General features: G+C 49.7%; 2 protein-coding genes across 2 annotated transcripts in view; both read right to left on the bottom strand.

Annotated features, from left to right (window-relative positions):
• NLRP5 (NLR family, pyrin domain containing 5) overlaps positions 1–9,056 on the bottom strand; it is a 15,557-nt gene extending 6,501 nt beyond the window's left edge. The window contains exons 1-5 of the mRNA XM_010832145.1: positions 8,738–9,056; positions 6,343–6,420; positions 3,823–5,431; positions 1,928–2,095; positions 558–725 (exon numbers count right to left, since the gene is read on the bottom strand). Of these exons, the coding sequence (XP_010830447.1) occupies positions 558–725; positions 1,928–2,095; positions 3,823–5,431; positions 6,343–6,420; positions 8,738–9,026 (2,312 nt within the window). The 5' untranslated portion in view covers positions 9,027–9,056. The remainder of the gene's footprint in view (positions 1–557; positions 726–1,927; positions 2,096–3,822; positions 5,432–6,342; positions 6,421–8,737) is intronic.
• A 6,673-nt stretch (positions 9,057–15,729) lies between these two features.
• Positions 15,730–16,371, bottom strand: part of NLRP8 (NLR family, pyrin domain containing 8) — a 17,951-nt gene continuing 17,309 nt past the window's right edge. Inside the window, exon 12 of the mRNA XM_010832146.1 lies at positions 15,730–15,759. Within this exon, the coding sequence (XP_010830448.1) occupies positions 15,730–15,759 (30 nt within the window). The remainder of the gene's footprint in view (positions 15,760–16,371) is intronic.

Raw genomic sequence — 16,371 nt, 5'->3', positions numbered from 1 at the left:
TGTGTGTGGGCCTGCGTGGGTGTGGGGTGTGTGTGGGCCTGCGTGGGTGTGGGGTGTGTGTGGGCCTGCGTGGGTGTGTGTGTGTGGGTGTGCGTGGGTGTGGGCCTGCGTGGGTGTGTGGCTCAGTCAGTCCGACTCTGCCCCAAACCCCGCTCCTGTCCAGGCTGCCGCAGAACCCTGAGCAGAGTTCCGTGTGCTGCAGGCACACTGGGTTTTTAGTGGCGGCTCGCGGCGTCTCGTTCCCTGGCCAGGGATCGAACCTGGGCGCCCTGCATTGCGAGCACACAGTCTTAGCTGCGGCACCACCGGGGGAGGCCCCGGAAGTTACGTTTATTGTGACGTACGCGTGACACCATCTGCGCCCTCTCTCGGTGTCCGGTTTGGCGGCGTTTATTACATACACACGGCCGTGCACTCATCCTGGCCAACCAGCCCCAGACTCCCAAACCTTTGTACGACCTCGGCAGCTTTCTGCGAAAGCTTATTTCAAATAAAGAGTAAAAGCAGTGACGCCCTGAAATCCAAGCAGCAGAAAGCATGCCCAGCGCGCGACTCGCCTTAGAGACTCCAGCGCACACTGTGGGTGCCTGAGGGCCTCGCACGCCGTCTGCACGTCCTCCTCTCTCAGGCGGCAGCCCATCAGGTCCAGGCGCGTGATGTTCCGGTTGATAATCAGAGTCATCCAGAGGTGACGGAGACCAGGGGTAACCCGGGCCCCTTTAAATCTACAGACGGGAAAAGGGAACGTGAGTTAGGACTACCGGGAGAGGTTTCGTTGTACCCTCATCTTTCCTTCTCACTCTGTTCCCATTTCGACTCTGATCTTTCATTATTTGCAGTTACAGTTGCTCCTCAAACAACACGGGTTTAAACTATACGAGTTCTCGTGTATGTTGGGTTTTTTTCAATAAATATAAAAACACACATGTAGACCATCGTATGCAAAACTGGCATTGATGTGGACCGCCTATCCCTACACAGGAATGAGGTGAGTGGTATTCAGCATAAAATCAATGATGTGTTTGTTTTCTTACTATTTTAGAACTTTGCTTTCAAAGAATTACATTAGTGTACAGAATGCTCTTCTCTCTTATAACCAGAGAAACAGCCTGTCAGCCAATCATTAAAGGTAAGTGTTTTTCTTAAATATAGCAATGTTGTATTATGTTTATTGTATTATGTACAATATAATATTGTATTATGATTATGACCGTAATGTGGATGCCGTAAAAGTTTGCAATGATTCATTCATCAGTGTCCAGGCAGGGCTACCGCGTTGTTGTTGCGGCTTAGTCGCAAAGTTGTGTCTGACTCTTTGTGACTCTATGGACTGTAGCCCGCCAGGCTCCTCTGTGCATGGGATTCTCCAGGCAAGAATACTGGAGTGGGTTGCCATTTCCTTCTCCAGGGGATCTTTCCTACCCAGGAATCCATAAAGCAACCTTATTGATGCTTCTTCATTATCAATGCGTGAATCATTATGTGTATAAATACATGTATGATTTTTTACATTGTATTTTCATTTTTGATGTCCAGTGTTACACATATGTATAGACACATATGTAGTTATACATATGACATCTAAAGTGTTTTGTATATAACATTGATGAGGTACTGACACATGATTCATCAGACAGACAATGTAAATTTATGGTATCAATGAATACAGTACTAAAATGAACCTTCCTCACTTCCTGCTCCAACTAAGCAACTCCTATTCATCCTTCAAAACCCTGAGTAAATGAACCCACCTTAGTAATCCCTTCACAAGATCCTTAGTCATTCCCCACCTATACTTTTGGGAACTTGGTTGCTATACCTTCCACAGCCCTTATTCCCTGCAAATACACTCTATAGATCAGTAGGTAGGAGAGGAGAGCCATGACACAGCCACACAAAGGGATGTACGGGGTCTGGGAAGCCTCACATCAGATTCTGTATTTTACAGGCTGGCTGCCGCAGCTTGACACACAGGGTTTTCATGGCCTCCTTGCTCAAGACGCTGCCACTCAGGTCGAGCTGTCGTAGGTTTGGGTGCGTGCTGAGCACGGAGCAGAGGTCTTCCCAGTGCTCATCAAGGGTCTTGATCTTCAGCCTATTGTGGAGAAGGAAACAAACATTTGTTCACACAGGATGGATTCTGACATGAGCAACTGCCCCATCCACGCCCGAGGAGAGAAGTCAGGCTGTTAGGATGGGGGAGGGTCTCAGAGGCTCTGAGTGGATCTGATCTCATGGTCTGGAGAAGTGTTGTCAGAACCAAACTGCTTCCAGAACACTTCTGTACCCACAGGGCATACCGCCAGCTCTAAGTAAGATTTGTGCTTGAATTCTAGCTCCCTCTTGAACGTCAAAGTGTAGTCACTATGGAAAACGGTATGGAATGTCCCCCCCAAAATTAAAAATAGAACTACCATTTGCTGTTGCTCAGTCACCAAGTCATGTCCGACTCTTTGTGACTATGGACTGGAGCATGCCCTGTCCTGCACTACTTCCCAGAGTTTGCCCAAGTTCATGTCCACTGAGTCGGTGATGCCATCCAGCCATCTCATCCTCTACCATATGATCCAGAAATCCCACTTTTGGGGATGTGTCCAAGAGAATTGGAACCAGGGTCCCAGAGAGGTATTTGTACATTATTCACAACAGTCAAGATACAGAAACAACCTAAGTGTCCATCAGTGGATAAAGAAACTGGTGTGTGTGCCCCAGTGTCCACTGCAGCGCTGTTTACAACAGCCAGGACATGGGAGCAACCTAGATGTCCACCGATAGCGGAGTGGATGAAGAAGTTGTGTTACATATATACTCAGTGGGATATACTCAGCCACAAAAAGGAAAGAAACTGAGTGAGTTCTAATGACATAGATAAACCTAGAGCCTATTATATACAGAGTGAAGTAAGTCAGAAAGACACGAATAAATTTTGCATATTAACACATATATATGGAATCTAGAAAGATGGTACTGACGCATCTACTTGCAGGGCAGGAAGAGAGACAGACCTAGAGAACCGACTTGTGGACACAGCGGGGGACGGAGAGGCTGGGATCAATCGAGAGAGTAGCCTTGAGACAGGTACATTATCATATGTTAAACAGACAGCTGATGGGAATTTGCCATATGACACAAGGAGCTCAGCTCGGTGCTGTGATGACCTAGAGTGCTGGGATGGGGTGGCAGGGAGGGAGGTTCAAGAGCGGGGGACACATGTATACCTGTGGCTGATTCACGTGGATGTGTGGCAGAGACCAACACAACACTATGAAGCAATTAGCCTCCAACTACAAATAAATACATACAAAGAGAAAATGTGGTGTACACACATACAATGGAATATTATCCAGCCTTGAAAAAGAAGGAAGCACTGCCATTGGCCAGAACAGCGGTCAGCTAGAGGACACTGTGCCAAGTGAAATAAGCCAGTCACAGAGAGACGTGTCCGGTCTCACTTAGATTCTAAAGCAGTCAAATTCACGGAAGCCGGGCGTGGAGCGGTGGTTGCCTGGCCTTGGGGTGGGGAACTGGGAGATGTTGGCCAAAGGGTATAAAGTTGCAGCTATCAGGATGAGTGCATTCTGGGGCTCTAATGTGTTAACACAGTGATGCACACCCAGGGGGATAGTCTTTAGGTGTTTTCACACACAAAGAAAATGGTACCTATATGAGGCGATGGGTGTGCTGACTAGCCTGACGGTGATCATTTCAGGTACATCAAAACACCAAGTCATACACCTTACATGCGTGCAATTTTGCTCAGTTATACCTCTCTTGTGTTGGAAAGAAACACAAGAACGGGAACGGCAGAGGTGGGGCACTCACCCTTGGGGAGCCCCGGACCATGCCTCAGCAAATTCATCCTTTGGGGTCCCTCTGACATCCAGTCGAACTTTCCGTAAATGCTGGCAACGCCGGAGACAGAAGGAAGACACCGTTAAGTCCATTGGCCGGTTCAACTGCAGCCACACTTCTTGGAAGCCGTTCAAGGCCAAGCGAACAAACTCGTCGTCCTGTGTCTCGAAAAGGCAGTAGAAGGCCTCGAGCAAGTCTGGGGAGGCGGCGGCAGCAGGGTGCTGACCCAGCAGGCAGATCCAGTGCAGAAGTTGCTGCTTAGCCACGGGGGCGACGGGACAGCCTAGGAGGGTTTCCAGGGCCCGCATCACCTCCTTGCTCACAAGGCCAAATAGGAATCTCTTCATCTGGACCAGCTGAACGTTGAGGTCAATATGCCTGAGCTCCGTCAGACTCTTTGTGCTCTGGGGGAACAGCGGGTAGCCCTCCCCGTCTCCCTCGACGCCTCGCAGGACGTAGAACAAGGCCGCAAAGAACTCCTGGAGGCTGAGGTGGGAGAATGCGTGGCCCCTTCCGCAGTGGCCGTCAGGGAGAAGGATGCTCGCCTGCTGCAGGGCGGAGAGCTCGGGCCCCTGCAGCCCGTGGACGCCCAGGTCGTCGCCATCAAACACGAACTTCGCGTTCCACACGCCGTCCACTGCCAGCCGGCACAAGCCCTTCAGGGCACCGCGTTCCTCCCCGCTCAGCGCGCGCCAGCCTGCATCTTTGGGAGCCAGCCGCTGGAACACGAAGGCGGCGTACAAGCCCGTGAGGGTGTGGCCGGGGACGGGAAGGCCTTTCCCCGGCTCCCCCTGCAGCTCGAGGGCCTCACGGACCAGGGCGCACACCACGGGCACCTGACACTTGTCAAGCACCTCCTGGTGGTCGGCCCCCGCGTGCCAGGCGCATGTCTTATGACCGCAGTGCTTCCCGCCACCGAGGAGCAACTGCATCCTGTTTTCCACTGAGAGGCCCCCGACCCATAGGTAACGGGGAGACTGGAGCAGGGCTTGGAGCCTCTGCAATCCCGCGTCCTGGACGGTGAGGAGGAGGGCGCACTCGGGGAGCAGGACTTTCTTCAGCAGGCTGTGCGCCAGGACGGCTGCGGGCTGCCTCTCCGCCCAGTCGGCCAGGAGGCTGGAGTCCTGGTCTCTGAAGGTGAGCTCCAGCTCTTCGAGTCCATCTACCACAATCAAGAGCCTTTCGGGCTGGGACAGGACCTTCTCCACCGGGACCGGGGCGTCCGGCCACTCCCTGGAGATGAGCTCCACAAAGCTGGTCTCCCTGGACCCCTGGAGGTCTCTGGCGCGGAGAAGGAAGACGTAGGAGAACAAGCCCTTGTAGAGGTCGCCTTGCGCCCAGAACAGCAGGAGCCTCCGGGCCAGCGAGGACTTACCAACCCCCGGGGGTCCGTGCAGAACCACCGTGAGAGGCCGGAATCCCCCCGAGGGGTCTGGGTTAAATGCCCCGGATAGCGCGTGCGCGTCCGGACACTCGGAGGCAAATTCTTCAAAGCGCTGGGGTGTGTCCAGCCTGGTGGAGAATGTCGTCATCACGTGGATCCTGTAGTCCCGCGAGTCCTGTGGGTCCTCTCTGGGGCCTGCATGGGACGGAAGAGAGGGGAAGAATGGGACTGGGTGTGAAGAGAGTCACAGTTTTAGCGAGAAACAAGCAAAGACGCAAAACAAAGACCACAGACTTAGTCGCTGCGAAGACAGCCAGCCTGCCTCTGGGGCGCTTTCCTTTCTTCCTAGCAATGTGCGTATAAGGATCTCTGTCCCTAAGATCACTGCCTCAGAGCGGATGGATGTCCTGGGAAATAGAGCTGTGTCCCTTTAACTGGACCTCTCTTTCCCGCACGTCACACCTGACGCTTTACAAGTTTGTCTCCCCACCATGGGCGGTGCCAGAGACTTTGCTGCTTGCCACTGTATCTTTGTGGTAAAGAATCTGCCTACAATGCAGAAGACGCTGGAGATGAGGGTTCAATCGCTGGGTTGGGAAGATCCCCTGGGGGAGGAAATGACACCCCACTCCAGTATTCTTGCCTAGAGAATCCCCATGGACTGAGGACCCTGGCAGGCTACAGTCCCTGTTGCCATTTCCTCCTCCAGGGCATCTTCCTGATCCCGGGATCAAACCTGGGTTTCCTGCATTGCCAGGTAGATTCTTTACTACTGAGCCACCTGGGAAGTCCCACTAATATCTTAGATATCACCACCAGGACTTCCAAGGTGGTGCGGTGGTCAAGACTTCACCTTCTAATTCAGGGGTTGTGGGTTTGACCCCTGGTCAAGGGCCTAAAATCTCACATGCCTCAGGGCCAACAAAAACAAAAATATAAAACAGAAACAATATTGCAACAAGTTCAATACAGACTTTAAAAATGATCCATATCAAAAAAATTTTTTTTCCCATGATCACATCCTTGTATATAAATGTTAAGAGCAGCATAATTCACACACATCCATGTTTCCACCACTTCGTCCCTCCCCGCGATCCCCAACTAACCTGGCACTTCTTTCATGCTTGGACCTTGGTCAGTCTTTGTTGGTGCAGAATCTTCTGATATTTCAGCCAGTAGATACTCTGCAATCAAGAACAGTTGAGACGGTGTCTCAATAACGTCATGGCAGCTACCCTCATCAGGGGTGAAAACATCTCCAGCCCAAAATACTGAAGGGAACCCACACTCGTCTCAGCATCTCACAGTTTATTCCCCAATTCGTCTGCAGCGAGGAAAATGGAGACGCAGGGCCCGTGACAGTCTCAACATGGTGGCTCGGCTGGGGATACTGATCAGTAAACATCCAGTCTTATTTTGATTTTATAACCTTCATTTCCTACAGTGACAGATTTTATTATCCTGGGCTCCAAACAGTGACTGCAGCCATGAAATTACAAGACCCTTGCTCCTTGGAAGGAAAGCTATGACAAACCTAGACAGTGTATTAAAAAGCAGAGATTTCACTTTGCTGGCTAAGGTCCTTACAGTCAGAGCTATGGTTTTTCCAGTAGTCATGTATGGATGGGAGATCTGGACTATAAACAGATCTGAGTGCTGAAGAATTGATGCTTTTGAACTGTGGTGTTGGAGAAGATACTCGAGAGGCCCTTGGACTGCAAGGAGATCCAACCAGTCAATTGTAAAGGAAATCAACCCTGACTAGTCATTAGAATGACTGATGCTGAAGCTCCAATACTTTGGCCACCTGATGCAAAGAGCTGACTCACTGGAAAAGACCCTGATGCTGGGAAAGATTGAAGGCAGGAGGAGAAGGGGACAACAGAGGATGAGAAGGTTGGATGGCATCACTGGCTCAGTGGACATGAGTTTGAGTAAGCTCCAGGACTTGGTGATGGACAGGGAGGCCTGGCGTGCGCAGTCCATGGGGTCGCAAACTCAGACATGACTGAGCAGCTGAACAACAACAACAATTTCCTATGAATAACAGTAACATGTTTTCCATCCAGGGATTTTTTTTTGATTCTCAGAAGGAAGAGCTTCTGTTCAAGCTCTTTATGGACACAACAGATGAGCAACATCTGGGTGTGTAATACCTGTAAGTCTTTAGAGCCAATCTGGCTGCTCACACTTGGGACTCTAAGTTTTTGTCCACAGTTGAAGGAGAGAATTCCTCCTGATAAAGGAGAGCTATTATTTTTTTTTCTACTACCTTTCTCCGAAATACCTTAAGATAACCACAGAACTTGATGTAAGTACATTGCTAGAATATGGCTACCAACATTCTGAGGGAGGGCAATCCTTAGAGAAGTTCCTTGAACCTTAGTCTCTAAATCTAAGGCAAGAAATAAGGGAGACACCCGTTCTACAGCTGTTACTGTTCTTGAAAACAAACAAACCGAAATGCCTCAGACCTAGGGACACACACAGACTGAAAGTGAAGGGCTGGAAAAAGATATTCCATGCAAATGGAAGTCAAAAGAAGCAGGAGTAGCAATACTCATATTAGATAAAATAGTCTTTAAAAATAAGGAGATGGTGATGGACAGGGAGCCCTGGTGTGCTGCGATTCATGGGGTCGAAAAGAGTTGGACACGACTGAGCGACTGAACTGAACTGAACTGAAGGCACTTCCCAGGTGGCGCTAGTGGTAAAGAATCCACCTGCCAATGCAGGAGATATGAGAGACTTGGCTTTGATCCCTGGGTCAGGAAGAGCCCCTGGAGGAGGAAACGGCGGAAAATTCCAGGAAGATGGACAGAGGAACATGGCAGGCTACAAGTCCATGGGGTTGCGAAGAGTCAGACAGGACCAAGCACATTCACAAGAGACAAGGAAGGCCACTACATAATGACTGAGGGATCTATCCAAGATGATGTAACAATTACAAAGATACACGCACCCAACAAAGCAGCACCTCAGTGCACGAGGCCGATGCTGGCCGCTGTTAAAGGGGAATTGACGGCGACAAGAGAGTAGTGGGGGGCTTTAGGACCCCACTCTCACCGGAGGACAGATCTTCCGGACAGAAAATTAATGAGGAGAAACAAGATGAAGATTCACTTTCTCATTGGACCTTGGCAACAGCACGTAGACGCAGCACAAATACCGTCCCCTGGATGTAGAGGAGGAGAGACTTTGCCAGAAGTCACACATGTGGGGCCACCAGAGCTCTGGCGTGGCACTTTTGACTCCACGTGCCGTCTGCTACCTTCAGCCCACCAGGCAGACCTGTCTTCTCCTTCACTGTTTCACGGGCTGGAGATGACTTGGGTTTCCAGCGAGGCAGGTTGAGCAGTGAGTGAGTGAGTTCTCCTAGTTCAGAGTCCCGCTGTAGAGATGGACACCCTCCCACCCCCAACGTTACATTCCCCATCCCCTGGGAACTTGAGGTCACCCCCTGTTTCCCCTACCCCCGAGGTCTGCCCCAATCTCACTCACTTTTCATCTCGTCCCTTGCCATCTCAGACAGTGCCGACAGGCTCATCTTTTCAAAGATGTCAGTGGATGTCTTCCAGGCGAGAGATGCTCTGCAATGCTCATGCAGGAGGGAGGCGAGGGACTCCGCATCAGCCCTGTCCACCTGGACCAGAGGGAAGGAGCACGCTGCTGATTCTGACGCATGCTCCTTCAGGAGGGCCTTAAATGTCTGGAACTCCTCTTTGCCCAGCTGCTCGAAACACCACTGCAGTCCGTAATTGGAGAAGGGGGCTATTTTGGCTTCTCTCATCTTGATGCAAGGCTGAGAGCTCAGGTGGAATGGAAAAGTAGTCTTTGGTAAACGAAGCCAATGGGACCTGTTAGAAGAGTGAAGAGTTAGTTGCTCAGTGCTGTCTGACTCTTTGCGACCCCATGGACTGTAGACCACTAGGCTTCTCTGTGCGTGGGATTCTCCAGGCAAGAATACTGGAGTGGGTTGCCATGCCCTCCTCCAGGGCATCTTTCCGACCCAGAGATCGAACCCGGGTCTCCTGCATTGCAGGCAGATTCCTTACCTGCTGAGCCCTGGGGGAGGTCATAGAGGAAGATTGAAAACACTTGCCAGTGAGTGGTCCTGGCTAACAGGCTAGGCTTAATGGAATTGGCCAATAGGTTACCGTCACTTACTGAAAATCAGTCACAGGGTTTTCAGATGAGTTCTTTCCGGTTGCACTTGTTAATATAACATCCAGTTACACACACACAGTAAAGACTTTTGGTATAAAGGTATTCTGAGGACTTCCCTGGGAATACAGTGGCTAAGAGTCTTCCCGCCAATGCCGGGGACACGGGTTTGATCCCAGGAGGGTCCCCCATGCCGAGGGCAGCTGAGCCCATGCAGCAGAGCTCCAGGGCCCAGGAGCCTCAGCTCCTGACACTTGAGTGCCCTGAGCCCCTGCTCTGCAGCGAGAGACTAGCTTCCACTCAGAGCCCTCGGGCAGCAACTGGAGAAACAGTTTTCTACGTCCGTGCGTTCGTTTTGTAGATAAGTTCATTTGCTGCACGGGGGTCTTGAGTGATCCTACAGAAGCTGTTAGGATTACAGGGCCTGAAATCAGACCCCATTTGAATATCGAGTCTTGGTGTCCCAGGCAAAGGCGTTTCCCTCAGTAACTCGGTTTCCTCCCGTGACAAAGAGCACCCTCAGGACTGTAGGGTGTCGCAGAGCGCTTTGATGACTGTAAGCCACGGTGAGTAACACCCCCAGACTCCTTTAAGATACAGACACACATCAGTTGGTCCTGACGTTCAAGTCAGAGCACCCCAAGTTCATCCTCTACTTTAGACCAAGGGGCTTACCAGGTGGCGCAGTGGTAAAGAATCCGCCTGCCAATGCAGGAGACCCAGGTTTGATCTCTGGGTCAGGAAGATCCCCTGGAAGAGGAAACTCAACCCACTGCAGTAGTCTTGTCTGGAGAATCCCATGGACAGAGAAGCCTGGTGGGCTACAGTCCATAGGGTTTGCAAAGAGTCAGATAAAACTCAGTGGCTAAACAACAACTTCAGACCTAGAGGTTGGGAAGAGCTGAGAGATGTACCCAAATATGCCAAACAGATGTGTTTTGTGGGTGGACTTTTTCATCAAAGCAGAGCAATGGGACATACCTCCTTCTCTCTGAGGGTTTCTTTGGTCCCTGGGCTCTGACGAGTCTAACTGGAGAGACTGGGAGCAGAGAATAGGGCTCAGCGAGTAGGTTCCAACCAGGAAGGGAGAAAAACAGGGAGAGAAAGATTCCAGGGAGAAGGCAGGAGGAAACGCCCACCACCCTGACTCCTCACCTCTAGGACGGGATCCCACCGGCAAGCGGTGATGACGGGCCTTTGGGGGGATCCGTGTGGTGACGTTCTTGCCGTCTATTGGCTGCTACGCTCCGCGTGGGCACACCCAGGGTAGACGGGGAGCAGCGGCTCTCTGCACCTGCTTGCCCCGCCCCTTCCCACCTGTCAGGTGAGGATGCTCTGTCGGCCTTAGTTCACCTGTGCTGAAGACCCGCGGGTCAGTACAGCCCTCACCTGGCTGGCCCAGAGCAACGGGGTGTGGGTGTATGTGTGTGGGTTGGCACTTGCTGACCACTCTCTAAGGATGCTGCTGTTGCTTGTTCAGTTGACTTTCTCCATAACACCCTCTTATCTGGATTCCTGTGAATTCATAGTATTTACGTGCTCTGTCCCTCAATCGTGTCTCACTCTTTGTGACCCCATGGACTGTAGCCTGCCAGGCTCCTCTGTCCATGGGATTCTCCAGGCAAGAACTCTGGAGTGGGTTGCTAGGCCCTCGCCCAGGGGATCCTCCCAACCCAAGGATCAAACCCACGTGTCCTGCGTTTCCTGCATTTGCAGGCGGGTTCTTTACCACTAGCACCACTTGGGAAGCCCCGTGGTATATGCACCTGCTTGTTATCAAACAATTCTTCTCCAGTGTTCTAAAGTGCACCTGTGTTCAACATCGCTAATAAAGGAGATGCAAATCAAAACCACAGTGAGATCTCACCCGACACCTGTCTCAATAGCTGTCATCAAAAAGAACACAAATAAGAAATGTTGGCTAGGAATGTAATTTGATGTAATTTGAATGTAAATTGGTGCAGTCACTGTGGCAAGCATTATGGAGGTTTCTCTAAAAACTCCTTTGACATTGAAACTTCAAAAATATTAATGTATCTACCTAAACATAATTGTAATGTATAGTGGAACTATATGTAACTCTGTTCTATTTTTCCCCAGTCTCCTGTAAATATGTTATCATACTTTCATAATTTAAAAAATGAGCAAGAGAAAAAAAGAAGAAGTACATAAAAATAAAACTACCATATGACCCAACAGGTCCACTCTTGGGTATGTATCTGGATAACCATAGAAGCTCTCATTTGGAAAGATACCTGCACCTCTATGGTCATAGCAGCAGCAGCCGCAATAGCCAAGGTATGCAAACAACCTCCGTGTCCACCAACAGACGCGTGGATAAAGATGTGGTGCGTTTATACAATGGAGAATTACTCAGGCAGAAAAAAGAGCAAAATCTGCCATGTGCAGCAACATGGTTAGAACTGGAGGGTAGTATGCTGAAGTGAGGGCTTCCCTGGTAGCTCAGCTGGTAAAGGATCTGCCTGCAATCCTGGAGACCCTGGTTCAATTCCTGGGTCAGGAAGTTCCTCTGGAGAAGGGATAGGCTACCCACTCTGGTATTCTTGGGCTTCCCTGGTGGCTCAGACAGTAAAGAATCCGCCTGCAATGTGGGAGACCTGGGTTTAATCCCTGGGTCGGGAAGATCCCCTGGAGGAGGGCATGGCAACCCCCTTCAGTATTCTTGCCTGGAGAATCCCATGGGCAGAGGAGCCTGGCGGGCTCCAGTCCATTGAGTCACAGAGTCAGATATGACTGAGCCACTAAGCATCACACGTACTAAAGTGAAATAAGTCAGACAGAGAGAGACAAACACTGTATTTCACCACTGATGTCTGGAATCCAAAAAGGCAACAAACTAATCAGTGTCACAAAAGAGAGGCAGACACACATGGAGAATAAGGCACTGGTTACCAGCAGCAGGTGCAGAGGGTCAATTCAGGGGTGGGGGGATATCAGATGGTGGGTTACAGGGATGTTGTGCACAGCACAGGGAATTTATAGCCAGTGTTTTGTAATAACTGTAAATTAAGTGGGACCTTTGAAAATTGTATAAAAAATACAAATTAAAAAAATGCCCGTCTCAGTTAATAGTAAGACCAGCTATTTTGTGCCTTGAGTCTCCACGTGAATGGTTCTCTCCCAAAGCGTTTCTTTCTTTTTTTCCCCAGCTTTATTAAGAGAATCATCAACCCTGCGTAGGTTTAAGGTGTATAATGTGTTCATTTCATGCACATATATTGCAGAACCTTTACCACAGTAGTGATGTGTCCCACCCCAGTAATTCCCAAATTTCTCTGCAGGTTGGAATCACTTGGAGGAACGTTTAAAATCCCTGAGCCTCAGGCCACACTCATTTCACTTAAGACAGGATGGGGCCGGGCTGTTGCATTGTTTAGTCGCTAGGTTGGAATTCCATGTGGAAGACTTGGCTATTCTCCCACATTTATTTATTGACGTATATATGTTATAGAATCATGTGCATTTATATTTCGTCACAGCACCGGCTGACCCTGCATCACGCTGCAGCTTCCCACTGGTTCTCCGTTGTGCTCATGGTAAAGGGTGTAAGTGTCCATGCAGCTCTCAGTTCTTCTCGCCCCCTCCTACCCCTGCTGTGTCCACAAGTCTGTTCTTTGTCTGCATCTATTCCTGCCCTGCAAATAGGCTCACCTGTACCATTTTTCTAGATTCCATATATATGCGTTGTTGTTCTTCAGTCGCGCAGTCATGTCTGACTCTTTGCGACCCCGTGGGCTGCAGCACGCCAGGCCTCCCTGTCCATCACCAACTCCCAGAGTTAACTCAAACTCATGACCATTGAGTCAGTGATGCCGTCCAACCTTCTCATCCTCTGCTGCCCTCTTCTCCTCCTGTCCTCAATCTTTCCCAGCATCGGGGTATATGCATTAGTACACCATGTTTTTCTAACTTAAAGTATCGTCTTCCACCTAGCTTTTAAAAATGGTTTGCCAAAACCCTTTGGGGACCTCAGGGTTTTTTAGGGCATGGACCACTCGTCCCATTGACTGGCCCTGCAGTAAACCTTCCTCTGCTCCAAACTGCGACGTTTCAGTTTGTTTCGCTTCCCTGTGCGTTGGGCACATGAACTCATGCTAACACAAAGAAAATGACTATATGACTGCTTTCGAGGTCTTTGAGTTCTAAACGCTGTCCTAACTTTTAACTAGTTGTGTGCTAGTTAGCTGTACTATGCTCCCTTGTGTCCAACTCCACGGACTGTAGCCCGCCAGGCTCCTCTGTCCATGGGATTCTCCAGGCAAGGATACTGGAGCAGGTTGCCATTCCCTTCTCCAGAGGATCTTCCCCACCCAGGGATTAAACCCTCGTCTCCTGTACTGCAGCTGGATTCCTTACCACTGGACCCCCAGGGGAGTCCTGGGCTAGATGGCTAGAACCCCAAAAGCCCATAGTCTGGGGAACTCCCAGCTGATCCAGGGGTAGGACTCCACGCTTTCACTGCCAAGAGCCCAGGGCTCAGTCTCTGCTCGGGGAGCTGAGGTCCTACAAGCAGGGTGGCTGGAAAACACCAGAGCAAAGTCTGTTCTGGGCGGTGCAGTCCCTCCAGGAGGTTGCACCGGAAGCCACGTGCACCTTGTACAACTGCTCAAGGCCCTAGGATGATAACTGGGGAGGCAGAATTGAGGAAACCACTCTCTAGACCCCCAGTCTGGGCCCAGGCCCATCCTAGTGTAAGTCACAGAGAAATCCCCTTTGCTTTACTCTATTAATGGACTAACCTCCTTTAAAAAGTTGAGAGTCACACTTCACTTTTTTTGTTGTTGTTTTCAGCTCACTGGCTTAGTTGCTGCACAACACATGGAATCTTTTTTTATTTTATTTTATTTTATTTTTAAACTTTACATAATTGTATTAGTTTTGCCAAATATCAAAATGAATCCGCCACAGGTATACATGTGTTCCCCACCCTGAACCCTCCTTCCTCCTCCCTCCCCATACCATCCCTCTGGGTCGTCCCAGTGCACTAGCCCCAAGCATCCAGTATCGTGCATCGAACACGTGGAATCTTAATGGACCAGGGATTGAACCCCTGTCTCCTGATCGGCAGGGGGACTCTTTACCACCCAGCCACCTGGGAGGTCCACCTTTCACCTTTTAAAAAGAGTTCCTTAAACATGAGGTAATTTCCCTTTTCCATTGCTTGCTATGTTATCTTCCTGGGATGTTTCTCCCCCGAAACTTTAAGCTTTTTATTTTGTATGGGGTATAGCTAGTTAACAACGTTATGATATTTTCAGATGAACAGCAAAAGGACTCAGCCATACATATACATGTATCCATTCTCCCCCAAACTCCCCTCCCACCCAGGCTGCCTCCTAACACTGAGCAGAGTTCCCTGTGCTGTCAGTGGGTCTTCTTGGTTATCCATTTTAGATACAGCACTGTGTGCATGTCCCTCCCCCCACCCGGCCCCCAGGGCAACCATAATTCTGTCCTCTAAGTCTGTGAGTCTCTGTTTGGTAAGTCAGACCATCGGTATTATCTCTTTTCGTTCCACACACAAGGGATGTCACATGATCTTTCTCCTTCTCTTCCTGACTGACTCCACTCAGTAGGACGCTCTCTAGATCTGAACCCTCTTTCAAAGCAAGATGTCTTCCTTTGTAACAGTTGACTTGCAAGTCTATTTATAAATAAATACTCGAAACATTTTCTAATTGCTTTCATGCACATTTTTAATTCAATTCTTGCAATACCCCAGTAGGTGAGTCTGTGACACTGTTAACAGGACATATTCAAAGACATCTGGAAGCCAGGATTAGACGTGAGCTGTAATGTTCCATACCATGGTGACCCCAATTCCATGAACTAATCTCTGCTGGACACACAACCTTCAGTATCTCCCAGGGGGCTGTTTGCAGGTCATGCTCCGTAGCATCTCCTGGAACTAACTGCGCCATCCCAGACTCAGAATGGCCCACAGACAAGGCAACCGATTCCCGATTTTCATCAGGAAAAAAAACCACAACTATATCCAGGGCAGGGGGCTGGGGTCACGAGATCAAACCATCCCTGCGGCCTGATCACAGAACTCATCTTTCCAGTCCTGGACCATCTTCAGGATGTCCTTGTTCACCACTGGGCCCTCCAGTCTTCTCATCATGTCCACTCCATTGCTTTGTTTCTTCTTCCTGTGAAAGATAAGAATCAGTGTATGCCTTTTTTTTTTTTTTTTTTTTGCAGTCCTGGAAAAATACATAAATCCTCTAGAATAGAACTTTAGCACCCAGGAGATGGATAAATGGAATACTGCCTGTCGGATCAGTAAACAAAGGATGTCACAGGCATCAGCGGTTGCAGGTACAGCCAAAGGTGAGCTGGTGAGCCCCGAGGGAACTCAGGAAGGAACAGCTGCCGTCCAGCAGCCATCAGACTGCACCCACTCCCCACGGTGAGCCCTGAGGAAACTCAGGACGTGAAAACAGGATCCTGGTCCCAGGGAGCTGAGGTGCACATCAAAGGAATGATTGCAGCGAGCCCAGAGTCTTCCAACTTCCCATACACATGCTAAGTCACGTCTGATTCTTTCTGAACCCATGGACTGTAGCCCATCATGCTCCTCCGTCCATGAGATTCTCCTGGCAAGAATACTGGAGTGGGTTGCCATTCCCTTCTCCGGGGATTTTCTCTACCCAGAGATCAAACTGGGGTCTCCTGCATTGCAGGCAGATTCTTTACCACTGAGCCACCTGGTAGACAAGGACATGCATACACTGCTATGTTTAAAATAGATAACTGGACTTCCCTGGTGGTGTCTAGCAGCTAGGACTCAGTGCTGCCAGTGCAGGGGGCCCAGGTTCAGTTTCTGGTCAGGGAACTAGATCCCACATGCCACAACTAAGATCCTGAGCAGCCAAATAAATAAATATTTAAAAAAATAAAATAGATAACCTACAGGACCTATTGTAAAAAAAAAAATTAAATAAAAT

The sequence above is a fragment of the Bison bison genome, unplaced genomic scaffold, assembly GCF_000754665.1.
Source record: "Bison bison bison isolate TAMUID 2011002044 unplaced genomic scaffold, Bison_UMD1.0 scf7180017860427, whole genome shotgun sequence".
Classification (NCBI taxonomy): Eukaryota; Metazoa; Chordata; class Mammalia; order Artiodactyla; family Bovidae; genus Bison; species Bison bison.
This window is presented reverse-complemented; position numbering and strand designations above follow the sequence as displayed.